The 25,859-nt window shown below is 49.1% G+C and overlaps 7 protein-coding genes across 7 annotated transcripts; 3 read left to right on the top strand and 4 right to left on the bottom strand.

Annotated features, from left to right (window-relative positions):
* Positions 1–155: 155 nt before the first annotated feature.
* ASPACDRAFT_80965 (Ytp1 family protein) lies at positions 156–2,190 on the bottom strand. Its single transcript, XM_020205759.1, has 5 exons — positions 1,993–2,190; positions 1,824–1,901; positions 871–1,713; positions 658–787; positions 156–592 (listed from the first exon to the last, which is right to left on the bottom strand). The coding sequence occupies exons 1-5, from the start codon at positions 2,116–2,118 to the stop codon at positions 261–263; spliced, it is 1,509 nt and encodes a 502-aa protein (XP_020053096.1). The 5' UTR covers positions 2,119–2,190; the 3' UTR covers positions 156–260.
* Positions 2,191–2,694: 504 nt separating this feature from the next.
* ASPACDRAFT_46277 (SWI5/SAE3 family protein) lies at positions 2,695–3,178 on the top strand (the record flags this gene model as incomplete). The annotated part of the gene is made up of 3 exons (XM_020201758.1): positions 2,695–2,781; positions 2,854–2,939; positions 3,019–3,178. The coding sequence occupies 3 exons, from the start codon at positions 2,695–2,697 to the stop codon at positions 3,176–3,178; spliced, it is 333 nt and encodes a 110-aa protein (XP_020053095.1).
* Positions 3,179–3,416: 238 nt separating this feature from the next.
* Positions 3,417–8,155, bottom strand: mdr1 (ABC multidrug transporter Mdr1). Its single transcript, XM_020205758.1, is given in 4 exon segments — positions 3,417–3,521; positions 3,532–3,983; positions 4,043–7,356; positions 7,415–8,155. 3 exon segments carry the CDS (start codon positions 7,796–7,798, stop codon positions 3,626–3,628), a joined length of 4,056 nt encoding a protein of 1,351 aa, XP_020053094.1. The 5' UTR covers positions 7,799–8,155; the 3' UTR covers positions 3,417–3,521; positions 3,532–3,625.
* A 3,994-nt stretch (positions 8,156–12,149) lies between these two features.
* Positions 12,150–13,423, bottom strand: skpA (SCF ubiquitin ligase subunit skpA). Its single transcript, XM_020205757.1, has 5 exons — positions 13,281–13,423; positions 13,094–13,180; positions 12,927–13,012; positions 12,516–12,853; positions 12,150–12,446 (listed from the first exon to the last, which is right to left on the bottom strand). The coding sequence occupies exons 2-5, from the start codon at positions 13,146–13,148 to the stop codon at positions 12,440–12,442; spliced, it is 486 nt and encodes a 161-aa protein (XP_020053093.1). The 5' UTR covers positions 13,149–13,180; positions 13,281–13,423; the 3' UTR covers positions 12,150–12,439.
* A 1,268-nt stretch (positions 13,424–14,691) lies between these two features.
* On the top strand, positions 14,692–16,585 carry smp3 (glycosylphosphatidylinositol-alpha 1,2 mannosyltransferase smp3; the record flags this gene model as incomplete). The annotated part of the gene is made up of 4 exons (XM_020199971.1): positions 14,692–14,803; positions 14,934–15,316; positions 15,376–15,503; positions 15,565–16,585. The coding sequence occupies 4 exons, from the start codon at positions 14,692–14,694 to the stop codon at positions 16,583–16,585; spliced, it is 1,644 nt and encodes a 547-aa protein (XP_020053092.1).
* An 842-nt stretch (positions 16,586–17,427) lies between these two features.
* ASPACDRAFT_80959 (putative UV excision repair protein (RadW)) lies at positions 17,428–19,614 on the bottom strand. Its single transcript, XM_020205756.1, has 7 exons — positions 19,348–19,614; positions 19,232–19,279; positions 19,086–19,158; positions 18,889–18,968; positions 18,489–18,824; positions 17,973–18,425; positions 17,428–17,900 (listed from the first exon to the last, which is right to left on the bottom strand). Exons 1-7 carry the CDS (start codon positions 19,363–19,365, stop codon positions 17,781–17,783), a joined length of 1,128 nt encoding a protein of 375 aa, XP_020053091.1. The 5' UTR covers positions 19,366–19,614; the 3' UTR covers positions 17,428–17,780.
* A 2,803-nt stretch (positions 19,615–22,417) lies between these two features.
* On the top strand, positions 22,418–23,598 carry ASPACDRAFT_80958 (uncharacterized protein). The gene has a single exon (XM_020205755.1). It carries the CDS (start codon positions 22,452–22,454, stop codon positions 23,478–23,480), a length of 1,029 nt encoding a protein of 342 aa, XP_020053090.1. The 5' UTR covers positions 22,418–22,451; the 3' UTR covers positions 23,481–23,598.
* The last annotated feature ends 2,261 nt before the right edge of the window (positions 23,599–25,859 follow it).

The following is a 25,859-nucleotide window of genomic DNA, read 5'->3' as shown; positions in this document are numbered from 1 at the left end:
GGGCAGAATCGCAAAGCTCATATGCTATACCCCTAGCCAATCATCTACGCCTGTTGGTTGCGCTGCAATGCACCCTCGGGTCCAACCCTCAAAAGACCGGGCGGGCCAAGTCATCTGAGACCGGTAATTCAAGGAATCAATGGTATTCCAAGTAGAGCCAAATGCGTTTTGATAGAGTCGGAAAAGAAATATGAACAGTTCAGGCTTGCTGGATAAAAAGACACCCGAAAGAATGTTATATAGATTGAAACTCCTTCAAATCAACGCGTTGACGTCTCCTTACCAACGAGAGCAGAGCTTTCCTCATCGTCCACTTTCCGAGGTCCCATTGTGTTTCTACTGTGCTCCCCGTTGTCTTCCTCATCTGAAATGAGCCCCTGCAGCTCGAACTCCTCGGCGTCATGGACGTGCTGGTTCTCGGATGCGGAGCGAGCGTGGCCGTTCAGAAAGCGGCCGTTGGGCTGGTTAGGCTTGTAGCCGGGAGAACCTTCGCCGGCGTCATCTGCAAAGCTGGAGGAGCGGGAGCGGGACGGTGGCTTGGTGGATTCAGGCCATGCGTGAACAGCATAGATGTGTAAGAGGACGTTAACGACTGAGAGGAAGGATGTTAGAGCAAGGTCTCTGGGCAGATCAGTGTGACATTGAGGTACAACGTACAAAGGAAGAGGATGAAAGCAATGCTGTACAGAATCAAGACGTATGAAACATGTGTGATTCCAGCGTCACTGAGCAGTTGCATTTGTTCTTCGGTGGCGCCCATGAAGAGGAACCCAGAAGCGTACAACAACTAGAATCGAGTCAGTACAGTAGCTCAGAGACCGAGAGTGACCAGGCCCTTCAACATCCAGCCCCGGTGTCCTGGCGACTTACGAAAGGCGTGAGATACTGAAAGCTATTCGGGTCGGAACCGTCCGGGCTGACGGTGCCCTTGTCTCTGAGCACAAAGGAGATCTCAATGATCCTGGTAAAGCCGGCAGCCATCAAGGTGTAACCGAAGATGGAGTGGATCATAGTACTGATCATCAGATGCTGGGGGTGAGCGGACATGGCATAACCGGTGAGCAGAATAACCAGGGCTGGAATGAGATTGCGCTTGGGGCGGCCATTGCGTTTCCGGCTCAGCCAGATTCCCAGCAGCCCGGCACACCACCAAACAATTCCCATCGTGGTATGTTGTAGATCGTTGTGAACCCAGGGACCTCCCCACCGGTGCTCAGTGAAGGTGTTGACGCATCCCCAGGCGGCGATGATCAGCGAATCGAAGAACTCCTGGCTGCGACCCGTGCGGCGAAGCCAGTACTGACCAACGAGGAGCAGGATGGTAAGCAGAATTCCATAGGCGATGAAAGCGCTGCCCATGATGAAGTGAGCCAGACACTGTCCCAAGTGGTCATCCCGGCAGAAGCCCATGGCTGTGATTCCTCCAAACAGCATCTGAACCCAGCTTGCGACCGGCATGGCCTTGCCGACAACTCCGTGCGCAACCACCATAACCCGACGAATCCGCCCGTGAATACCCTTGGTGAGATGAAGTTTGAGATAGACGCCCAGTACAATCTGAACCACCATCATCAACATCAATGTATTTGCGAAAGACGCATGGACGTTTTTGGCGAATTGGCGACCCTTGTGAGCATGGCCCAGGAAGTATGCGACTACTGCGACAATTGTGCCGACAATCTGGAGAGGGACATGCCAGCGCGACCGTACAATCTAGTTGTCAAGCAGGAAACGTTAAAACCCAAGGTCCATACACTCGAGTATGACTCCACAGCCATCCAAATGAGGCTGTCGGAGATAAGTACGGAGAGACTTGAACTTACCCCGAGAACCATACCCAAGGGGAAAATGATGCCAAAGGCAAATCCCATGAGGATCATATGCAGCCATAGCGTCGAATCCTGAGGGACAATTTATCAGTTGGAGACAGAAAGAAAAGAAAAGAGGGAGGGGGGGGGGGGGTCGGTAGCTCGAAGGCAAGATGAAACCTACAATCGGATCTTCGGAGATGGCGGCACCGTCAGGAACATTTTCATGGCCTTCGTGAGCGCACGCTGGCATGGCCAGCAGCAAGGTTACCAGCAACCCGGACAGGTGAGATCGACTCGTTATTGCCATGACTACCACTTTACTTCCTCTTCAAAAAGAAAAAAAAAGATGTGTAGTGAGAGGACGATAAGGAGAGAAGAGAGAAGGGGATGTGCAGAGAGGGAGGAAAGAGAGAGAGGGGACAAAGAGTGGGTGAGTCCTGGCCGATCGGATGGTGCTGGTGGAGGCCCTGGGACGGAGGACGTAAGCATCCACAGGCGGCATCTAAAGCGCATTCGGGCAAAGCAGATTGGACGAAGGGCTCCGCACTTCTATACTTATACAGGTGAGTTGTTGCTACTACGTAGACTACCTAACTTGTTAATACTCATATGTTATTACTTCCATCATAATTCCAGAAATCCATGATAGATACCTATCCGTTACTACTTGGTAAAATAACCAACGACTTACTCATACTACACACTACACATTACCTTGCTTCTGTACAGTACTTTGTACAGTACATTACATTACAGTACCTGGTCAAGTGGTATGTCGTCCACCTCTCCCTTCTCTTTCACTTGGTTATTCACTACCACTGATACAAACCCCAGGAGATTCCTGAAACTCGTTTGGCAATCGATCTGCTGGATCATTATCATCATGCCATCTCCGCGAGGCTCCAGCGCCGAATTCGGCAACAGGCCTGCATCTCCAGCCGAGCAACAAGCGTCAAAGGAAAAGAAGCTGGTACGTTTTCTTCCGACAAGACAAAAACAAAGAAGAAAAGAACCATTTCTACCCTGTTTCATTTCGCTTCAGGTTATACTACGCCAGTCGGTTGCAGATATACAAACCCAGATCGCCGACTTGGAGGCTCAGATCGCCGAAGACAAGGCCCACTTGAAGTATGACAATCCCCCGTGTCCGCTCAAAAAAGGAAGGATAGTATGGATACTTACCGATCGACTTCCACGTGATGGCCAGGAACGACCCTAAAGCCACGGTGCAACAACATATCCGTCTGTTGCACGAATACAACGAAATCAAGGACGCTGGGCAGGGGCTACTGGGCCTGATCGCAGATGCGCGGGGAGTGCGACATATTGACGTGCAAAGAGAGTATGGAGTGGATGATCGCGATTGAGAATCACCCTTGTCGTGGTATTATAACAACTATTGAGGACTTACGGAACAGGAGCTTGAGTGACGTTCTTTTACTCCATCTCAATTTCTGTTTCTATATGAGGAGATATTCTTCACTAAGAGATACAGAGGTACAATACAGGTCATCGACCTGTGCGCACGGCAAGGAGGGGAGGCTGTATTCTAATTCACCTCCAAGAAAACAAGGTCTCATGTTCTCCATCGAAACCCCGAGAGACCAGTCAACTCCGCAACATGGTAAATGCGAGTCACATTATCCGTGGGGGACACAGTATCATGCATGTGCCTCCAAATTCATGTCACATGAGAAACAACAGCGTAAAAAGAAAAAAAAAAAAAAAAAAAAGAAGTGGTGAAGATCTTAAAACAAGTGGTGAAAATAGACAGGATATTAAACCAGCTGTACAGGATATATAGCGCAATTGAATTAGTGGCCCTTGTCGAGGCTCTGCAAGTTGACCAGCTCGAAGTAGCGACCTTTGGCACGGATCAGCTCCTGGTGTGTACCGCTCTCCACGATCTTGCCTTGGTCAAATACGTAAATAATGTCGGCTTTCTGGATGGTACTGAGACGGTGTGCAACTGCGATGGTGGTTCGGCCCCGAGCAGCAGCATCGAGTGCTGCTTGAACAACTTTCTCGGATTCCGAGTCAAGGGCAGAGGTGGCTTCGTCAAGAAGCAGAACTCGGGGATCCCGGATCAGGGCCCGTGCGATAGCCACACGTTGCTTTTGACCTCCAGACAACATGCCTCCTTTGCTGCCGACTACCGTATTGAATCCATCTCTGTGAGACGCAGCGTTAGTTAAAGAACTTTGAGAATGGTTTTCAGGACAACAACTTACGGGAGAGACATGATGAAATCGTAAATATTGGCTTCCTTGCAAGCCTTGATCAGCGCCTCCTCGGGTACCTCCTCACCAGTGACGCCCAGGAGAATATTCTCCCTAATGGTGCCTTGATACAAGGTGGGTTCCTGGCTAACAAGCGACAGGAAACTGCGGTAGGAGTTGACGTTCAGCTGAGTGATGTCTTTCCCATCAATTAGGACCTTTCCAGCGATGGCATCATAGAACCGTTCAAGAAGCGCAATGGTGGTACTTTTACCACAACCACTTGGGCCAACCAGGGCAACGTATTGTCCGGGCTTGACGGTCAGATTCAGTCCACGCAGGACCGGCTGTTCGGCGCGAGTAGGGTATCTGAAATGAACGTCACGGAATTCGATAGATCCCTCCACAGACTGAAGCTTTTCGCCTTCCTCCGACCAGGTGTCGATCTGCGGCTTCCTGTCAAAAAGTCTGCGGAATTCGGCCGCCGCATTTTTCGCCTTGCCCATGTCTGGAGCGAATGAGAAGACAGTACCCGCAGACTGAGCACCGAACAGAATCTCGGAGAAGCAGACGAAGAAACGGAAGACAGAATACTCGTGATGCCCCAGGAGCGTACCTCCATACCAGAAACCGAGGGCAACACAGAAAAAGACCAGAGCCTGCGAGGCGGCATATAGAATAGAGGACTTCAGCACTGAGATCAGACTTGTACGGCCCTGCGCCGCTAATTGGCCGTGGTAGATATCCCAAACATCCTTTTCCCGAGTGAGAGAGGCCACGGTGCGAATAGCCGAGGTCGCCTCACAGGCATAGCTTGCAGACCCTTCGTAGGCGCTCTTAGATCTTTGTTGGAACTGCGCGAGCATGTAGAAGCGGTAGAATCCACATCCCAGTAGAACCGGAACGACGGAAATACAGACCAGAGCCAGCTTCCACCCGATGCTGAGAGAGATAATCATAGCCGCACCTAGGGTCGTGCTGGTCATAAGGATTGTACCCAATGTGGCACCACTGACACCTGACAGATGTTTGGTCTCAGTCGACAAAAAGGATGTGAGTGCACCAGTGCTGTTTTCCTCTCTATCAAAAAAGGTAATATCCTGACGCAGCATGGATCTAAAGGCCATGCTTCGAGCTCGCCGAATCAATCTCTCCGAGCACACGGCGAAAGCGGCACCATTGATGGAAAGGTTGATGAACTGCGCGATTCCAACCACAAAGAACATCAAGGCCCAAAAAGCACCATCATGCCGAATTTTAGCGGCCTCGCTCGTAGGCAGCGAAAGAGTGCTGATGGCCTTGGCGTACAGAACGGCCTGGGTGGGTTGGCCACCACCGGATAGGACCGCAAAGACCAATCCGATGAGCATATAGAGAATCTCAGGGCGGTTGAAGGAAGCAATGAATTTGACCAAAGACCATAGTGAGTATTTCTTAGCGATTTCCGGCTCTCTCTTGGCCAGAATGGCGCTGGAGATTGACTTGTGTGTTCCACTACGTCCAAGGCCATTACCGGCGAACATCTTCTCGTCGTCATCAGCTAGAGAACCGGTGCCACTGCTTGCTGACTTGATGCGTTCGATTTCTTCCCTCGCGAAGTCATCCTCGTCCATGTCTGCTTCATCAGTAGCCAGGGCTTCCGCATCCTTCTCCTCGTTAATGCGTTGTGCTTCCACGAGGCTGTGGTAGGTGCCCTTGCGACCAACGAGTTCGTCATGATTGCCTTGTTCCACAATCTTGCCGTTCACCATAACGACGATATTGTGGGCTGACTTGATGGTAGAAAGACGGTGAGCAATGACAATAGTAGTGCGGCCTTCGGCAGCTCTATCCAAGGCTGCCTGAACAACACCTTCGGATTTCGTATCCAGAGCAGATGTGGCTTCGTCGAGCAAAAGAATCTTCGGGTCACTGACTATAGCGCGCGCGATAGCAATGCGCTGCTTCTGTCCTCCGGATAGTAGGAAACCCCGCTGACCCACATTCGTCTCGTAGCCTTCAGGAAGGGCTGTGATGAAGTCGTGAGCGTTGGACATCTTCGCTGCGTTTTCAATCAATTCCCTGATTTTGTCCTCGGATTCGTTCTCATACTTCGTGCCGATAAGACCGTGTCGAATGTTGTGATAAATCGTCGTACCAAAGAGGACAGGTTCCTGACTAACCAGCGATATTTGTTGACGCAGCCAACGAAGGTTGAGTGTCGAAATGTCATGGCCATCCAAAAGAACGGAACCTCCCACAGGAAAATAGAATCGCTCGACCAGACCAACAACAGTACTCTTTCCCGAGCCCGATGGGCCAACAAGCGCAGTTGTCTTGCCGGCAGGCATAATCAGAGAAACACCATCCATGACAGTAACTTCCGGACGAGATGGGTAAATGTGCTTGATGTCGCGGAATTCGATATTGCCTTCGAAGTGTTCGAGCTTCTCGCCCTCCTCGGAATAGGGATCCAGAGGAGAGGGACGATCGATAGTCCCATAGATCTTGACGGCTGCGGCGAGAGCATTCGTGAAGGCCTGACCATTGGGGGCGACATTTCCTAGACTAAATGATCCAATCAGGATAGCCATCAGAACAGTCAATACTTGTCCCACGTTGACCTCTCCATCTGTGAGGAAACGAGAGCCCATCCAGAAACCAAGGCCGTAGTTGGAAAACATGATACCGAACATGCCACCAATCATGAAGCCGAGAATAATCTGAGTCTTAATACCCCATTTTTCGGCCTCGGCCAAATGAGCCTCGTATTGCTTGGCCAGTTTGTCTTGAGTACCGAATGCAGTGGCATTACGAATTGAGCTGATGACCTCTTCCGCAACAGTTCCGCCGGCACCAGCGCTCTCCAAGGACTTTTTGCTGTACTTGACAATAAAGCGAGAGCCACCTCCCATAGTCATCACAAGGGCAACAATGGTTGAGGTACAGATCAGAGCGAGTTTCCAATATTTGATATAGGCGACAATGAACGCAGTCACGAAGGTGGCAATGGCTGTTAGTGTGAGTCCAACCTTCTCCGAGATACCGTCTTGGATCAAATTCGTGTCGGCTGTAATGCGAGTTGTAACTTCACCGGCTCCTAGTCTATCAAAGTAGCCCATGTTTTGTCTCAAGATAGACTCTAGATAATGTTCACGAATTTTCTGAGTGATGTGTTCCCCGGTGTAGATGAACCCGACGGTGGAAATATAGACGGTAACAAACTCGGCAATTCCAAGATACACAAAGTAAAGAACATTCTTCGTTAACTGGTGATAGAAGTCGTGGTACGAGAGTTCGTACAGAGCGATTCCTCTGAATGCCGAAGCCAGTGAGCCGAAGAGAATCTAAGAAAGCCCAGGTTAGTTGTAGAGCCAACAAGTGACACCCCACCAAACCACTTACGGTAAATAGAGGTAGAGCAGCACCTGCCACGATAGCGCAAAGCGCACTGACAAGCATGATCAAGATGTCCATGCGCGAGGCATAGCGAAAGAGAGCGAAAAACGACACATTCACATCCGGCGAATCCAGTTGCTTCTTCAGAATCTCCTTTTCATGCTCTGGGAGGTGCGCGAAAAGCGCATCTGGATCTTCGGATTTGGCTAGAGCATTAGAACGAGAACCTTTGTCCTTCTCTCCTGCCGGGACCACCGTCGAACTAGAGATGGAAGAACGACCAGCTGACTTGCGATGTTCGGCTGAGGATGCGCTTCCCCGTTCCATCAACTCGATATCAGCGTTCTCGGCCTTGTCCCCAGGAAGGCGCTCATTTTCTGGAAGAGCCATTTCTGCTCCTGGTGGCACGTAGAAATGTCAAGTCTCACAGTTGTGATTGTGAGGTCGGAAGACGTGTTGTCTAAAGAAAGAGAGAAACGAGAGGACGAAGCGCACTACTCCATGAGGAAGGTGGCTTTCGGTAGTAGGTAGGTGAGAGATGCTGGAAAGACTTCCAAATTGACCACCCTGTATGTTAAGAAGAATCGAAGGAAGGGTGATACTTTCAAGGTAGGCGAAGGTGTTTCGCAAGCTGGGCGCAAATCTTGTCGCGAGCTATGCTTCCACGCGCGGAGGACCTAGAAAGGGATGGTATGGAATGTACAATGTTGATCCAACCCCAAGGTCGTTCGGAGAGGGGGAAAATGAGATTGTTGATTAATTAGAATTAGAGGTGTAAGATACTGCAAGGTAAAAGGGGGGGGGGGTAGGAAGGAGGGGAAGAGGGGGGTTTGTAGAGGGATATATGAATTAAGAAGCTAATAATTTGTTAGTTAGTACGTAGCCTTGAACAAGACTTGAAATGAATGACTGGGGATTTAAATCCTGATGCCTCATTGTCGGCGTCAGCGAGCGCTTGTCCCCGTCTTGTGTGGTACGGAAGAGGAAACATCAATTTTAGCCTCCGTTCCTTAGCGTCATCGGAGCCCCGACTTCCCGAGCCTGTTTTATGCATTAGTTTCAGTCAAGTTAAGCGGCGGATTATCATCTAACGATTTTAATGATTCATGCGTATCGAGCGTATTACTAATTGAGAAGGTATTAGTTATTTCAGTTGCATGGCAATTGCATGGAAAGGACAGCAGGTAAATAAATGGTTGAGAGTCACTACGGTGAATTACAGTGCATATTCATACTGTACCCCTGGACTACAATAATATTTGTTGTACAGAAAGTAGGCAGGGTATGTCGGAAGAATAAGAGAGATAATCAAGCGACAGGCAAGCCACCACGAGCTACTCGGTCGGAACGGAGAGATGAGCGCTCACTCACACACATGCATGAAGGTAAGAAAAAATAGTCTCCAGCCACGGTACAAAACTCACTTCCGTATTGAAGGCACTCGGGAACACCACGTACAACAAAAAGAAGCCTAACAGATCAAACTCCCCTTGGAGACATGATCTACTATGAGTCGCGTCGGGAGCATGATAGAGTATTATTGGTCCATTCTCTGCTCGGTTCTAGAACACCTATCAAGACGGTATCCCCCCCTATTGATGAAAATTAGAGAGGCCATCTGCGGGCACTTTATTAGGCCTAGCTCAGGTATATTATACCAGACGGGCAATCGATGCGTGCCAATGGCGAGGGAGAAATCGAGAAAATCAACCAGTGCGACGTCCAAGTATCGGTGCCTAAAGAGTTTTAGCGCGGGCAACAAAACCACTACCTCAGGGCGGGGTCTGGCTCGGGTTAAAAGACCCGCTCGCTCATGGACTGGACAGGTACGTACTGTATTCGGCTACTAAACAAAGACGCCGGCGTACAGTTTTGAACTCAAAGAGTACGTGCCAGCATATCATATGAACCTCGTATTTCCAGTAGATAATCTTCGATTTGATTGAATTGATGCAAGGCATCCGTTTCGATCGGGGTCGGGGCTTATAACCTCCGGTCTCCTCGATGACAAACCAACCAACTGAACTTCGGGCTTGACATCAATTCCGTTCCATGGATGGTATCTACTAGTCAAGGTAGGAACTTACTAGTATTATTGGAGGTACCCTGTATCCCAAGTCCTCCTCACTCTACGTACTCTGTAAAGACTTGTAAGTTACTATAGTTAGGCAAGGACTAGTAAACGCCGCTTATCTCCGTGCCTTCAGCCAGCCATCGGGCGCTAAGTTACCGAGTAACTTACTCATGCTGCTTGTGACTTGGTCTGCAGTACGGATCAATGTTCATGGGAGGTCCGTGGTTGACAATGGGAAAGACATGCAGTATGCATCGAGTAACTAATCATGGACATGCACAGAAAAACCATTGACACTGTTATGTCATGAAACGAAAGACCAGTGAGTCACTCCCCCGGACACTATGATGGTTGCTGATAAAACAGCGGAAAGAGCTTGATCCGACCTACGGAATACTATAACTGGACCCCGATCCTGTTTGGGGCCTCGATAACTGGAAGTAGGGAACGGAATTCCGACCGTCGCTTACTGCCCATAATATTATCGTCTGGTTTCGCCTGTTGTCTCAGACTAGGGTCACTCGAGAGTTCGATGGCTCTTTGATAGGTGTTTGATGTGGCGGCGACGACGGCTTGGTCCTCTCAATGTGTTAAACCTACTTACTCCTTATGGTGTGAAAAGTTATAGAATGGCTTAGCTTCTTGTGTGAGTCATCGAGTATTGGATGAATCACAGGTGAGCCACAACGTGGTACTCGATAATTCATCAAGGTTGACCTGATGACCCTCACCCAAGTGACGGTATGATGACTCAATGCTGTACCTAAGTCAACTATACACTAGGTGCAGATAGCGCAAAGGAGATGATGAGCAGAGAACCAAATACGGTGAGAATATGTGCATGGAAACAGACAATAAGGACAAAGCAGTATTGATCGTATTGAACTTGCTATGGCCCCGTCATGGTAGTTTACCTGTCTGATCCGGATACTTGGCGGTCAGCAAAGGCCATGCGGATATCCCCTCCGGGCAATTCCCGCCAGGCTACTATCAAGTTACTTGTGATAAGTCTCGATCATCGGCGCAAGATATAGAAACTTGCTCTTCAATCAAAAGAAAGAGGGAATACATCGATATAAGAGATTAGTGTCACAAAGTGCTGAATTAAAACAACTGAAGTGCGCTAGCAACCAAGGCCATATCAATAACACGATTAATATACATCAATTGAGAGACAGATATACTTGTTGCCTCAGGCCATAATCACATGACCTACCCGAAGCGAAACGCTAAGCCCTGCCCGCACAAAAAAACTACCACTACGAACGGCGATTGAAGACGGTCGACAACCTCACTACCGCCAGTCCATACCCTCAGCTCGCCGTCGCGACAAGCCTTCAAGATGCCGGTTAGCAGCCCCTATATGACATGAACGGATATTACAATGGAATATTCTTCATATCAGCATGGAAACCGCTAGGATGAGGATAAAGGAGGCAGGCTAACGCTTTTATCTTTCTTCAATATAGAGCCACAAGAGTTTCCGCACCAAGCAGAAGCTTGCCAAAGCTCAGAGACAGAACCGTCCTATCCCCCAGTGGATTCGTCTCCGCACTGGTAACACCATCAGGTAAATAAGAACCCTTGATTTAACCACCATTCGGTTCCCTGTGACGCTGCGACCCCCGTGGATGGTTTTCGATTGCCTGGCAAATGGTAGAAGACGGAAGAACTACGAAGGAAAGGATAGGGAATCAACACTGGATGAGCAACTACAACGACTATTTTCTACCTGCTGGGATTGGATGCTACTCTGCCCTCGGGGGGTTGGAATTGTTTTCCAAGACGCACACACGGGCGATCAGATGATACTCAGGAATAGGTCGGATGGCTGACCTCGCTTTCTCTATCTTCCAGATACAACGCCAAGCGGAGGCACTGGCGCAAGACCCGTCTCGGTATCTAAATTCGATCAAGCCAACCAACCGACTTCTTCGATTTCGCCCGAGATGTCTTTTCTTTATCCCTGGGAATGTTTCGTTCAGTTGTGATACCGCCAACTCTTGTGTGCCTCTCTTGCTCGCGATGATTAAATATGCATCATCCTGAACTTCGTCGACCCGCTGCTTTCTGATCCACACCCTTCATCTTCTCTCCTTCGGTTTTTGCTCCTGTTTCCCGGCATGCATTTTTATGTGGCAAGCGAATATCCGTTTCTGAACGTCGAACGATATCCGGGACAGGTCTGGTTGAGGTGCAAGCAGTCGTTCTTCGACTGGTTCTGTGATACGGTTATGAATCATGCAATTTAATTACACGAGCTGAGAAAAACAAAAATCGAAAAATCATGAAGGATAACGAGCACTGAACGAAGGTTTATTTTCTTCTGGGGACTCTACTCTTTGCTCCCACTTGAACACGGGCTACCTGGAGCGATAAATCTGCCCAAACAAGTGATTCGCTTCGCCTTTATCTATGCCGAGGTAGCTTTTGTTTCAAGTCATGGATTGACCTCGTAGGAAGTCATATATCGCTGCTAGTATGGCCACTCAAAATGCTGGCTCCGTATATCTTTTCAATCCCGAGCATACAATCATACCCCTAAAAAGACGCAACCCTGCGGTCTTGATAAAGTAAAATATGTTCCAAGACCCGGAGTATTTGAGCATCGTCTGGGTCAATCTCATACAGTAGAGCTAACTCATCTGAATTGGGTTTCAAGGACACAACATCATAACAAAGTTTGTATTTCAGCTACTAATCGATTAAGCTATATCCCACTGTTGCCCATAGACAATGGTCCAGGGCCAGTAGGACAAAAAAGAAACAAAAAGAACCATGCGCTGACATGAAAAAGCGAGAACCGAACGCCGGGAACTGCAGCAACTGGAGATCATATAAGGTGTAACAAGCCAAACCATTGTTGAGGCTTGCCTATCTTCAAAGAAACCACATTTCCCATAGCGAGCCTGCGATCCTTGGAAGATATGGCAGTGCCGCTGCCCAGTGACACCAATTTAGCGACTGCAAAGCAACCGGTTAGCATACGTCTCTCCTGTTGTTACGGCACCCGGTAGGAGTTCATGCACTTACTCTTCAGCCCACTCATTCTCTCGGCGGATCTGATCCTCCTCCTCGGGAGTGAAATCGTTCTGAATGTTGAATGTCTTGCGGATTTCTTCGGGAGACTTGCCCTTGATCATGTTGGCGACGGTCTTGCAGCCAACATCCAGCAGGCCCTTGATATCGAGGTAGTTCGCGGCCAAGATGATTTCAAACAGCATCTCTTGATCGACCTGCATGAACTTCTGGTCCCACTCATCGATGTCGGTGGTCTTACGACGAGAGTCATCGTCGTCACCGGTGCTGGGGGGGTCGCCCTTGTGGTGCTCGCACCACTCAATGACCTTCCTCAGGACAGCTTCATTGACCTACGAAGCCGAATGTTAGTTTTGTTTAATGAATGGTTAGAATGAGTGGGAATGGGTGGTAGGAATAATATACGTTAGGGATAGGGATAGCTTCGTCAGTATCACCAAGATCCTCGAGCATATTCTTGATCAGAACAGAGCGTTGAGCGACATCGCGGGCTAAAAAAGCAGCATAAGTTAGACTTCAGATTCAGCAGTAAAGTGTTAAGGTGACAGGGACGTGGGGGTGTGTGTACTAACCGATAGTAATCTCAACCCCATCGTTGCTCTGGAATCTAAGCGTTGTTGCGGACATCTTGAAAATAGGTTGGAGGGTTATTGGCGGGCCTAGAATGAATAGGTAGATGTTAGGCATATGTTACTCGACAAGCGCAAGAATATAAACCTGCCCTGAGGGGTACTCAAGTGGGGATTCGTTGCTGCTTACAGTCAAGAATTGTTTTTGAGGAGAGTGTGAGTCTCAGATGGAAGCTGGAGGAAACAGCGGGGAATTCGAGGGTATAAATAGACGAGATGGGAGTGGCTTCGTGGTAAGTGAAGGCAGGAAATGTTGAAAATTAGTGTGTCGAAGTGAGTTGTGGTGGAGGAGAAGCCCGAACTGGAGTTCAAAGGGACCGGACGTTGTGAAAGAGCAGCTGGCTGAGGCTGATGACTGGTCCTAGTTCGAGGGGGCGGGAAACCTCCGTCATCATTCGCTGCTGTGACGCCCCACTTGCGCGGTTGCAGCCTGTGGCTGCCTGGTAGATGCCTTAATTATGTTATCGTCTTTATGCCTTCATGCCATTATGCCTTTGTGCCTTAGCATCTTAGTGCCTTGATGCCTGGTCATCTGGGTGCCTGGTTGAGGCTGTGCTATTCAAAATACAACGAACTGAACAGACTTTCACAGAAGAACACCTTCAAAATCAACAAGCGAGTGCCCCAAAGCATTGTACCTTGCTCTTTTATCGAGGGTATTTCGTAGCATACATCACTCGTACACTTAGATCTCCACTTCAATGACTCGTTCTTTACATCAATCCCAGTGGCATATGTTCCATTCAAGAACTCTGGTGTTGGTGGGAATCCTTCCACAGAGTATGGTACAGTAAGTACTGTACTGTACATGCTCGGCCTATTAGGACATTCGAATTAAGACAAGCATCTCTCAAGGACAAGAGCACAACAGTACATACGACTTAGTCCTTCCCTCCCTCTTGCTGAACCATGTTGCTACGCAGTCATGAATTCTTTGCTGTATCAGAACAAGATCAATCAGACTGGACCAGATCTGACTGCGACGGGACGCATACTGAGGGTGTGAAGAGAACAATTTACTCTATGTCGCAATAGGTCCAAGTCAATGCACCCGCTACAGCGGACACTCAACCAGGATATTCCATACAACTTGAGATGACGGCTGCTGTCTCCCTCTCCGAAGCGAGAGTTCAGCTAGCTACCAAGCTCTCTCGTTTGCCCCACCCCCGGCATTGTTGCTCCAGTGCAGGGGGGCTCCTTTCACCCCCAAAACGAAGAGGGAAAGGAAAAAAAAAAAAAAAAAAAAAAAAAAAGGGACATCGATAGCGCTGTATTTAGTCCTCGTCGCTCAATGATATCACCCAACAACGCGTCGCCGGTTATCCGCCCGCCAAAGTGACCGGAATCTTATTATCCTCCTCCCTCTGTCTCCCTTCCTTCCTTCGTTTGGCGCTTATGCCTGAGACCGTCGTTCCTTGATCTTCCTTAATCTGTTCTTCATTTCATTCTTCAGGTACCTGAACCCCCGTAGGCATGTACCATACTCTCCGCCGGACTTGACCTTCGTCACCCTCCAAATCGCCTGCACATCTTACAGAGTCATGTGGTGGCGGCGAACATATTTGTTGCTGTTGGTAATCCGGGTATATTTTGCGGTGTCACCAAGCTATCTACACCCCGATGAAAACTTCCAAGGTCCTGAGGTCTTTGCAGGTAAGTGTCCAACATATTAGCAATCTGATACGTGACTCTTTCCGGCTCCCCCGACGCTCGCCAATGCCGTGGCTCTGATATGACTTTCATTCATTCCTTCGGCCGCATACACTTACTGGTTACTTCATAGGTCGGATTCTCTCCTATCCATCTCAATTACCTTGGGAGTTCACTGCCGATAAGCCGATCCGTAGCGTATTCCCACTATGGCCGATCTACGAGGTGCCAATGAACTTTCTGAAATGGTTCTATACGGAAACTGGGGCCCAAAATCCTCCTCCACAGCTAGTATACTATGTGCTGCGCGGGGTCATGTTTCTACTTAGCTTTGTCTTGGAAGACTGGGCGGTATATGAGCTGGTTCCCTTGCCGCGCCATCGCCGCGCGACGGTGGTGCTGGTGGCATCTTCGTATGTCACCTGGACATATCAGACGCACACCTTCTCAAACTCACTCGAGACCCTCTTGGTGATCTGGAGCTTGGTTTTGATTCGTCGCATTGCTGAGAAAAAGGTAGGCGCATCCAGTTGAGCCGAAGTGATAAGAAACCCCGTGGCTAAGCTTATTGACAGCGACATTCTTCACTTTTTTCTTGCGCTGTGTTGTCGTTGATCGCAGTCATAGGTGTATTCAACAGAATCACCTTTCCTGCTTTTGTGCTCGTTCCAGGGCTCCAGCTACTCCCTCACCTTTGGCACAGGTAAAGTTCTTAAGCTGCACACTTTAACTTGTATGTTCACAATGTTGACCTTCAATGATAGGCCTTCATCTTTCCTCTCGATTGTTGGATTTGGCCTGGGCTTTTTCTGCCTTGCCGTCTTGGTTGATACGAAGTTCTACAGCTCACCTGCGACTTTCTGGGACGCCCTTCACAGTCCTGTAATTACTCCAATCAACAATCTGCTTTATAACTCCGACAAGTCTAATCTGGCGATCCATGGACTCCACCCTCGATATCACCACTTCCTGGTGAATCTACCACAACTACTAGGCCCGGCATATATAGCCATGATCTTGTCATTATTCAACTTCTCAGCCGTTCCATCTTGGCTTAGGGATATGCGCGCAATCTCGGCCATTTCGGCAACTGTCATGCTTTCAATATTCCCTCACCAAGAACCCAGATTCCTGCTTCCTTGTGTCCCCCTTCTCCTCAGTTGTTTGCGCATACGCAACACCCGGAATTCCCGGTGGTTCCTAGTCGCCTGGGTCATCTTCAATGCCATCCTAGGGTTCCTCATGGGAGTATACCATCAAGGAGGAGTTGTGCCTGCACAGCTCGCGATGCCGTCTATCATTTCAGAGAGCGTACGTGGGTCAAGTCTTGGCTCACTGAATGCCCGGCTCGAAACAGATGCCACCGTGCTCTGGTGGAAAACGTATTCTCCCCCACTTTGGCTTCTGGAAAATGACACCACCCTTCCAGTAGATATCCGAACTCGAGACTTGATGGGAATGCCAGGATCAGAAGTGCTTGAAGAACTCGACAAATTGGTGCCCTCATGTCACGAGAAGGAGAAAGCTGAAAGCCAAGGGGTGTCTCCACCCTTGGTGTTCGTGGTTGCCCCCAAGTCTGCTACATTCTTGGACCAATATGTTGCTCCTCTGGCCTCATCGTCCGACCCGTCGGATCTAGAGCTGCATGAGCTGTGGCACTGGAGCAATCACCTCAATCTAGACGATCTCGACTTTGGTGACGACGGCATCCTGCCGACACTCAAACGAGTGATTGGGAGAAGAGGACTGGCTGTGTGGGGAGCACGGAGAGCTGGATGTGCTTGACTCAAGTCCCGGCCACATCAGCTGACACCGATCACCTGGTGCTGGAAGCGATGGTTGTCACGGGTTTGACGTCGGCCTACCTCATCGAATCTAAGTTCACTAACTTGACCATTCTTTGCTCTTTGATACTCTCATTACTTTGCTTTTCTTTATATTCTCACATGTCAACCTCATAGCGAACTGTCCCTTCGATCTCCACTATCTTCTTGTCTATTCATCTCATTCGCCTCTATCTCACTACCTTCACCACATATACTGTCTGGGATATGGAACATGTGAGGTAACCATCTTGCGGTACAATATACCCTTCTATTCCCCTTCCACAAATCATACATATATACCCAGCCTATCTGCTTTTATTTCAGTCCTCTATCCGCCGGCGGCTCCTACAAAGTTCCATCATTCACAACCTAGTCTCTTGCAGTCAATCTTGCAAAATACGTTGCTGTCTCGAGCTTAAGTCGCAATGCTTGACAGCTCAGAAAGTATCTCGTCCATTTCCTGTATACTCGCGGTGTGAATCATCTTACCCACCGTGCCCTCAGCTCGTGGAGTCACACGGGCAGTACCAAAAGGGAGTTGATGCCCCCTCATCGAGTCACGCTCGCACCATCCTCTTTTCCAGCGTCTAGAATTCGATCTCGATCCAGACCTGCCCATCTCGAGAAGCTATCGACGAACCTGACGTAGTTTAACCATGTTCAACCCTAATCATATAACGTAGAAACAAGTTTTCATGATTCCAGGACAAAAGTCCCATGCTTCTGAACTTTCCGCTTGGGTACTGAGTACACGACCAGGACTTGCACGGATTATCTAAGTGGACCAATGAAGAGTGGCAGAGAAGACGTATAAGCTTGAGTACGAGCTCCTAAATAGAACATGAAGCAACGGAAGAATATAAAGACATGCCCAGTAGAGGCAGAGAAGAAAGAAGAGAAGCAAAGAGGAATAAGATGTTACGAGGCATCCGCCGGCTAGGAGGCTTGCGCGGGACGGTACGAGCTCCCGGGCAGACTTGGGCTTGACAGCGATCTATTCTACATAGTCGCCCTTGTGAGTAATTATTGCAAGAGTATAATAAGAGGGACACATCACGACGTTCATTATCAGAGAAGATGAGAGATCAATAGGGAAGAGCAGCATCCATTGGTAGGATGTTCAGCTAGATCGAAACATAAGAATAGGAGTGGAATCATAGATCATCAGGGTCGTCCGGGTTCTCGAACAGATAATTAGCAGCGAGCTCTTCGTTCTTGTCGCAAGCGAAGTAGGCCTGGATGACGAGATCCCGAGAAAATCCAAGTCGACAGAGCTGGTAATGAGGTTAGCAGCATTTCTAGACTTTCAATTTGTTCCTCATCAAAGAGCATGAGAGGATACATACGCGTTCAATGGCGTCCCGTTCTTCTTCTGTGACGTGGATCTGATGCGTGCCGGGGGGGAGAGCCGCGTCGTCCTCCTCGCTCAACAATTGGAGAAACTGCTCCTCGTTCTGACCAATGAGCTGCGCAATTTGAGGATTGCCAGTAGCAACTTGTTGCAGGATAGGCTCGAGCATCTGCGGTTGTTGCTGGACTAGCTGACGGAGTTGCTGGAAGTGAGGGTTATTCCGGAGGAAATCGAGGCTGGGAAGGCCTTCGCCAGACCCAGCTCCCGGGCGGGCACCTCGAGTGCCGCCTTCCTGACCTCCAGCCTGAGCGGCAGCTTCGAACAGGTTAACATGTTCGTCACCAACCGGGGCCGGGGCACTTTCTTCTGCAGGAGACGCGGACGTTTGGGGTGCGCTTGCGGCGGCGGCTTGCTGCTGTTGCTCCTCCTGGATGTTATCCGGAATGCCCTGAAGAACTGTCAGCGGATTGTGGAGAAAGCCAGATGGCTCCGGAACCACCTCAAGACTCACGTTCAGGAGGTACTCAATGGCGCGGTCAGGGTTGAAGAAGGCAGCCCTCATTGCACGGTTGATATCGCTTCTTGGGAATCCCATGCTTTCCATCTGAGCCACCACTGCCTCGCTTTGGGCACCACGCAGCAGAGCTGAGGGATCATTGAAGGCGGGACCGGCGGGCTGAGAAGTTCCCGAGGCGGCCGGAGAAGGAGTTGCGGGAGCTGCCGGTGAAGCAGTGGATGCCGACGGGGCAGGGGCAGCAGGGGCAGAGGGGGCAGCGGGCGTCGAAGCAGCTACTCTTGCAGGGGTGGAAGGGGCTTGTGTAGAAGCGCCGGAGGCAGAAGGCTTGGGCTAAGTGAAGCGCCAAGATTAGCTTGATAGGAGGATAGTGATTGCCATATACAATAAGCCATACCTTGGACACCATGCACACTATAAAACCTTTCTCCTCAATGCTGTACGACTCGATGGTCTTGTCATCTTGAAGGATCTTTCCTATTGTGCAAATTCTGTCAGCTATACTTGTCGAGCGTGTCGTCAAAGGATCGGAGCACGAAGCCGTCGTTCCCAGTAACAATTTCTGCCAAGCATCGTGGGGCGCTGATGACTGACCTGAATAAATGAGCTTCAACTGGGCAACTTCCCATCCTTTCTCCTGAGAGATTTTTTCCTTCACTTCTCCGACCTAGAAGAAAAAGCGGATTAGCCCCGCACCGACCTTAACGAGCTTCCATGGTTTCAAGCAGGGAACTACCTACCGTCTCTGAGGGTTCTGCATCGATTACAAACTTTTGTTGTTTGAGGTCCTGAAGAGATACGGGTCAGATTGAGGGGAGGACGAGAATGGTAGAGCACAGGACAAGTAGGTACATACCTTGAACGTGAGCTTCATCTTGCGCCACCGAAGGTTGAGAGATGGCTCGACAACGTGGGCGGAGGGGTTATAAGAGAAGACACTTGAAGGACGGGAGGGGGTGTAGTGGGGAGGGGCGACAGAGGGTTGCAGGACTTAAAAGCCTGATGATAGATTGATCAAGAATGGTACTAAGCGTTAAAGATCTTTAGTAGAAAAGTAGATGAAGCAGAGGATGAAAGGCCTGCGAAAGAAGCAAGGAAGTAGAAGAAGTAGATGAGGATGAGGATGAGGATGAGGATGAGAATGATTGATGACGAAGACGGATCATGAATGGCACCGAAAGAGGGAGAAGGAAGCCCAGAAGGTGGAGGGAGCTGGGAATCGGAGGCGGTCAGCACTCGCCGGTACCACCGCCACACATTTCCCCCCTCATCCACCAACTTGGAACCTCAGCCACACTTCCCTTTTCGGCTCATACTCAACGGATCATGGATGTATGAATTGATACACAGTTATCGAACAAGGCGACAAAAACCGAGAAGAAGATTGCAACGAGTGTGTACCAACAAGAGTACGATAACGTGACGAGTTTATTCTCGATCTTACTGGGGTACTGTAATTCAAGTTTGCGAAGTCTATCCATACCGTTGAGGCCTCTACTAGTACGGAGTATATATTACTCGATTCTCGTTCACCAAACGGCTCTTTAACCGACTAGAATGACATACAGAGTATGTATATTCTCATTCTCAACGATAAGCTATTTCTACCTTTAAACGATGATCAAGAAAGAAAAAGAGAAAAAAAATACACTTCAAAATAATAACATAAACAACACAATAGATAAATTGGGCTCGCCTATCCCAAGCGAGACTTTGTCCCATAATCTCAAAACTGCCTTGAGACAAGGGACCTTTATTCAAGCCAAGTGAATCAATCTTCTTTCTTCCAAATGTATTAGACCAATCCTTCCATCAACCAACCAAGCTGCTAGCCGGCACGCCCCGTCCCGATCACACCTGCAGCTGAACACAATGGTGTTTCTTGTTGTCCACCCAGTGTTTCGTCTGTCCTCCGTACACTCACTTTCATTTGAGACTAGTAGCGTTGTTCCGTGGCGAGGATGGCAGCCCTATAGATCTATCGCATGGATGTATCACAACACGGCTGCAGTTGCCAGGAAGAGGGAGAAGAAAAGGAAGAAGAAAGAGAAAAAAAAAATACGGACACCTCGAAAATGATATACGAGAAGCCAACTCATTCCATTGCACCCCCAACGCTCATTCAAGTTCGTATTTCATCTCTTTCCTGGAGAATTCGCTTACCACTTAACTCTCTGCTCCAGGTAAATCGATTTTTCATGCACCGATGCCATAACGACAAATGCATCATGGATGAATCGCACCGCCACCCATTTGTTTTTTTCGCTCGCCAGAAAGTGGGTGATATGTCATATCTCTAGTTTGCAGCACCAGCGCTAATATTGCGCCCCTCCGTGTCCCTTCCTGGAGCCCAGATGGTCGATCCTTCCATTAAAGCCTTTCCCGGAACTCTGGATATCATCCCGGCCGCCTTGTACAGGACGCCACTGAATCTTGACAAATCCATTCTAGACCTGTTCCACGCGGCTAAGATACCTCTAGGATGCACTCATCCACTGCTGTCTCTAGTCAGTTCTGCGGCTGTAGCTACTAGCCAGCCATGATTGGGACATCTGGGAGGAAGGTATCCACGCATGTGAGGTTGAGAACCAACCTCTATCGTCATGAACATGCCATCTCGGCCTTTAGGACCCAAACGATTGATCTCAGCATTGCATGACTGTATCAGATGTCGGATGAAGAACTCTTCATAGGAGCATGCACGACTTTCCGGGTTCTCTCTGGTTTTGGCCCCTCTTCGCTGCTTCTATGCCCGAGCTGAAAAAAGGGCCTCAGAGACGAAGGCATGACAGCTGGCGAGGCTTGCCCTCCACCCAACTCCGATCGGGATCACAGTTGGACCAGTGAAGTTGGCATCTATCTCTTCGACATCATCGCTGCCAGCCCCTAGTCTGACTGACTAGTGGTAGTACCTATGATCGAGACCATTCGGTATGAACGTCGACCATTATCCGATGTAGTCCTCCTTCTGCAAACCCCCCCTGCCCCGCTGATCCCTAGACGTTGCATACGTGACTCTTCTTCGAAAAGTCCATGCATCTGGACTCAATTATCCTCGGGGTTCGACTTTTTCCCAATGTCTTCCTTCTTGAGTTAATTAATTGACTTGCGATCATTCCCGGTTGCTGGGTATTTCCTCCGGTTCGACCCTTGTCTGTCACACCTTGTCCCTCGTTCATCATTTATCAATTTCATATTGTTATTATTACTACTACTATTATTATTATTACCATTATTATCATTATCATCGTCATTGCCAACTAGTCACGCCCACGATTTCATCCACCCCATTCCTTTTCATATCCAACATTCACCATCTTCTTCTCTCTTGGTTGTTTCCTGTGTCTTGGAAGTACCTGTCGTCTTTCTCTGATAATCTGCCAAATCCACACAGCCTAGAACGAAACCATAGTGGCCTTCAGTATCATGAGAGAAGTCTTGAACGGGTTATGATTTATTGAGTCGCGACCAATAACTACCCCTTTCTGTTCCCAGCAATTGTTCAGGTGGCCTTGCTACCTCCTTCGGGCTAAAGCCTTGATCGTGTGGAAATAATCACACACGCACACACGCGCACCCTCAGTCTCGATCTTCTGTCCGTGCAGACCTGATTTCGATCTCATGTTGCTGAGCATCTTCAGGACTTCTCTGGCCCATATTTTGGGAGGCTTCACCCTTCTGTCAACATTCATCGCCACTGTCTTGGATGGTATCTGTTACAGTGTCTCCAAATCTCTATCATCGCACATTGCCTCGGTCGAATCGGCTATTGTGAGTTTGAGTGCAATCGACTGTGCAGTGATCATCATATTGTTATTTCTTTGGGTCAAAGATGTCAGAGCAGAGGTGAGGGCGCAGTGGAGGGGTCACCGGGCTATTCTCTACGTTCTGATCGCCGTCTACCTCTCCATTGCCACCGGTATCACGGCAGGAGGAATCGCCTGGAGTGCAGTTCAGTCCATGACAGGGAAGACGACTGTGACCCACCAGCACCAGACCCTCATGCTAGCCCGCTGTATCATCTGGGCCATCTCCGTTTTGAGCCAAGGAATCCTGGGTGGCTATCTCCTAACCTCACTGACAAAGCGTGATGGTGGTGGTCGATGGTCAAGTTCTCTTTCTCAGGAGCTTGAGATTCTTCCCGACCAAGCCAGTGTTGGTGACAAGGACGACGTGGTGAAATCTCCGTCCATCATCCTTGAGTCTCCACGGCCTTCCACTGATGTGAAAAGAAGCTGCGACATTGTGCCGGAGCTTCAGCTTTCAGCTTCTCGTACAGAGTCTCAGAATTCTAATCGTTATTCCGGTCGGACGCTGTACCAACAAGACTCCAAGCAGAGCTCTTTCGACTTGCAGCGAACTCATATGGCGGATACTGAAACTACAGTGACTCGTTCCCAAACAGACGACCCGGCTGATAACCCGACTGATAACCCGACTGATAACCCGACTGTCAACCCTTCTGGCATGGAAGAACGGAGTGAGCCCCCTAAGATCCGACGAAGCTACTCCGGGGCCAAACGATCTTTCGAAGGGTTAATCCGTCAGTCTTCGTCAACTCGATCGTCCCCTGCCACATCTTCCACGCATCTAGCGGCTCCTGGTCGACCTATTCCTCCGAAGTTGAAACTCACTGATGAAAGCTTTATCCATCCATTGTTCCGGTCGGATAGTGCATCGCCTCCCCCAACTCCGATGCCAGGTACCACTGTAATCGCCTCACCCGCCGCTGGGCAGACCATCTCCGTGCAGACCCTGAATCGAGTGAGATCGACCCGGTCTCTCCGGTCCCACGTACCCCGAAGCCGATCACCCTTATTTGAGCAAGTGGACCAGCCGCTTGCCAGGCTGGAGCGGAAGTCTGAGTCTTTGGAACGCAGTGGGCGAGATTCTCCCATGCCCAGCTTCATCATGGCAGCGGATGTGCGAAGCAGTATCACCCGCTACGAGAAGAAATATGACTTGAATGAATCCCCTGACGAGAGCTAGTCAGACGAGCTCCTGAAGGTCACAAGGAATCGGGATCTGGGTCTGGATGCCTCTCACTTGTTGTTATCATTGTTCTCCTTTGTTAGATATCCTAAATATAGCGTTCGATGTACTTAGCAGACCATATATAAATATATACATAGTGCATGAAATGCAGCATGAGGTCTTTGGATTAGAGTCCGACGATCAATGAAGCAAAGGCTCGGAGCAGGCAAAGAAGAAGGTAAAGTGGCGACCGGTAGAAGGATAACGACATCAGATTCCAGGGCACGGTTCCAGGAGCCGCATGATAAGAATGAGTGATTCGAGTGGTAGTAGCAGTGTTTATATACATATAGAGACTCGGGAGGTGAAGACAGATATCAATCAGACTTCTCTAGGACTACAAGGGGACAACTGAAGGGATTGGGGGAGAGCGAAGCACGCCTTAACCTGCCCCAATGGCTTGTCAATGATTTGTTTGGATGTGGGCAGAGAAAGCAGAGAACTATTTCCCGGGAACTGTTTGCGAGAGTAAAGTTTTCGCTCGATATTATTTATTATACTGCATTCTAGTCTTGCAAATGGAGGGTTGAGGGGTAAACAGAGATATAAACCTGCCCGTCCGGGTGGGGAAAGAGGAGGAAATGGCTCCCGAGTCCCCGAGTCTAGGTAGTCTTTTTTCCCCCGAGTGCCAATTCCAGTAAGTTACCGAGTACCTTACTCAGTTGACTTAACTAACTAGCAGCTGCGACATTCAACTTCAGCTTGTCGGTCAGTCAGACACTACCTATCTGTCTATGAGGTAGTAACTAACTTATCTGTCCGCGTCTTACCTCAGTTACAGGACCAGTGCTTCATTGTATCCTGGTGCAATTGGCCTGCATCTTTCTTTTCCTTTTCCCTCATTCCTCTTTTCATAATCATCATCATCATCATCATCGTCGTCGTCGTTGTCTTCTTCTTCTTCTTCTACTCCTCCTCCCCCTCCTCTTCTCTGTTTTGCTAGACTTTATCTTTTTCTGTCTTTTTTTGCCAATTTTCCTCCTTGGCCCCCCTCCTCCCTTCTTTTCCCTTGTACTTACCGTGTTGGAAGTGGCCTATTTTCTCCCTTCTCCCTCTTCCTCCACTTATTTCTTCGATCTCTAAGTCTCTGCTAAGTGATCTTTTCGCTTGCTTGGCTTCTGGAGACCATTCATGAAGTGTCTCCAGCATTGAGGAAAGCCTAAGGAGATTTTCATAGTACATCCTAGCCAACCTTTCCTCTCTGGTGATGCGATTGACTCCAGCCCCCGCCGACTTTCTACTTGCAGGGAAACGAGTAAAATCTCCTACGATCGGAATCCGGTGATCTCCACTGCACGTTCTATTGAGGGTTTATGACTACTACTACTAGGTAGGGAGGAGTAACTTACCTAGTTGACCAGAGAGGTTCTATATCCGGCGAGTTTGTTCTACCTCGAGCACAGTACAGGCCTTGCAGCGGGCCAACCAAGCGCCGCAGTTGGACGCCCATCGATCCACTTGGCCGAACCTCTTTTTACTTCCCTGATCCTCAACTCACATCAATTGATTCAATCATCATCATCTCCATCTCCATCTCCATCTCCGTCTCCATCTCCATTTCCATCTCCTTCCCCATCGTCGTCCTCTTCCCCATTCCCTCTCCCATAACCTCCGCCGCTGTCGCAAATTCCGTTGACTTTTCTTTTTCTTTTCCACTCCGGGGTAAGTTTAAAAAAAAAACCTTTCCTTTAACCTTGACTTCTATTCGTCGCATTGAACCTCTTATTCTGCATTTATTTCCAAGTTGCCTTACACTCCTTCGATTTTCATTCCCATTTCCATTCCCATAACCACTACCTACTCTTGTCCCAGTCCAATTTTGTCGCCTTCTCCCACGTATCTGCCACCGCCACGATCAATTCCCCTCAATCGCAGTGCATTGTTCTTCCTCTTCAATCAATGGCTGGTGTTGTAAAGCCCTTCAGCCTCTCCCTTCGGACATAGACTTTCTGGCATTGCTCCATGGATCGTCCGCGTCTCCCTTTCCCGATCGCTTCGTTCAATCCATACTACTGATTGTACAATACTCCATGCATCTATCCACTTTCATTCATGCGCGATCTGCTTGCTAAGGACCCCGTGCTGTGTTGTTGCCGGCTGGGATAACTGTTCGTCTTCTGTATATGTTATGTTCCTGGCTCTAACTTCCTCCAAACTTTGCACTAACTGACACATTCTCCCCCCNCNCNCNCNCNCNCNCNCNCTCTCTCTCTCTCTCTCTCTCTCTCTCTCTCTCTCTCTCTCTCTCTCTCTCTCTCTCTCTCTCTCTCTCTCTCTCTCTCTCTCTCTCTCTCTCTCTCTCTCTCTCTCTCTCTCTCTCTCTCTCTCTCTCTC

The sequence above is a fragment of the Aspergillus aculeatus genome (genome assembly GCF_001890905.1).
Source record: "Aspergillus aculeatus ATCC 16872 unplaced genomic scaffold ASPACscaffold_15, whole genome shotgun sequence".
Lineage (NCBI taxonomy): Eukaryota > Fungi > Ascomycota > Eurotiomycetes > Eurotiales > Aspergillaceae > Aspergillus > Aspergillus aculeatus.
The sequence above is the reverse complement of the archived record's forward strand: the minus strand, read 5'-3'. Positions and strand labels throughout refer to the sequence as shown.

Excerpts from the sequence above, each read along its gene's own strand:
- mdr1 (XM_020205758.1), bottom strand. The coding sequence starts at position 7,798 with ATGGCTCTTCCAGAAAATGAGCGCCTTCCTGGGGACAAGGCCGAGAAC. Across the intron at positions 7,357-7,414 it reads CTGCTCTACCTCTATTTACC|ATTCTCTTCGGCTCACTGGC; the intron begins GTAAGTGGTTTG and ends GGGCTTTCTTAG. Across the intron at positions 3,984-4,042 it reads GATTTCATCATGTCTCTCCC|AGATGGATTCAATACGGTAG; the intron begins GTAAGTTGTTGT and ends TGCGTCTCACAG.
- ASPACDRAFT_80965 (XM_020205759.1), bottom strand. The coding sequence starts at position 2,118 with ATGGCAATAACGAGTCGATCTCACCTGTCCGGGTTGCTGGTAACCTTG. Across the intron at positions 1,902-1,992 it reads CCATCTCCGAAGATCCGATT|GATTCGACGCTATGGCTGCA; the intron begins GTAGGTTTCATC and ends ATTGTCCCTCAG. Across the intron at positions 593-657 it reads TGCTTTCATCCTCTTCCTTT|TCGTTAACGTCCTCTTACAC; the intron begins GTACGTTGTACC and ends CCTTCCTCTCAG.
- ASPACDRAFT_80958 (XM_020205755.1), top strand. The coding sequence starts at position 22,452 with ATGACAGGGAAGACGACTGTGACCCACCAGCACCAGACCCTCATGCTA.
- ASPACDRAFT_80959 (XM_020205756.1), bottom strand. Across the intron at positions 18,825-18,888 it reads TAGTGTGCATGGTGTCCAAG|CCCAAGCCTTCTGCCTCCGG; the intron begins GTATGGCTTATT and ends CGCTTCACTTAG. Across the intron at positions 17,901-17,972 it reads AACGGGACGCCATTGAACGC|CTCTGTCGACTTGGATTTTC; the intron begins GTATGTATCCTC and ends CCTCATTACCAG.
- skpA (XM_020205757.1), bottom strand. The coding sequence starts at position 13,148 with ATGTCCGCAACAACGCTTAGATTCCAGAGCAACGATGGGGTTGAGATT. Across the intron at positions 13,013-13,093 it reads TGGGGTTGAGATTACTATCG|CCCGCGATGTCGCTCAACGC; the intron begins GTTAGTACACAC and ends CTGCTTTTTTAG. Across the intron at positions 12,854-12,926 it reads AAGCTATCCCTATCCCTAAC|GTCAATGAAGCTGTCCTGAG; the intron begins GTATATTATTCC and ends TCGGCTTCGTAG.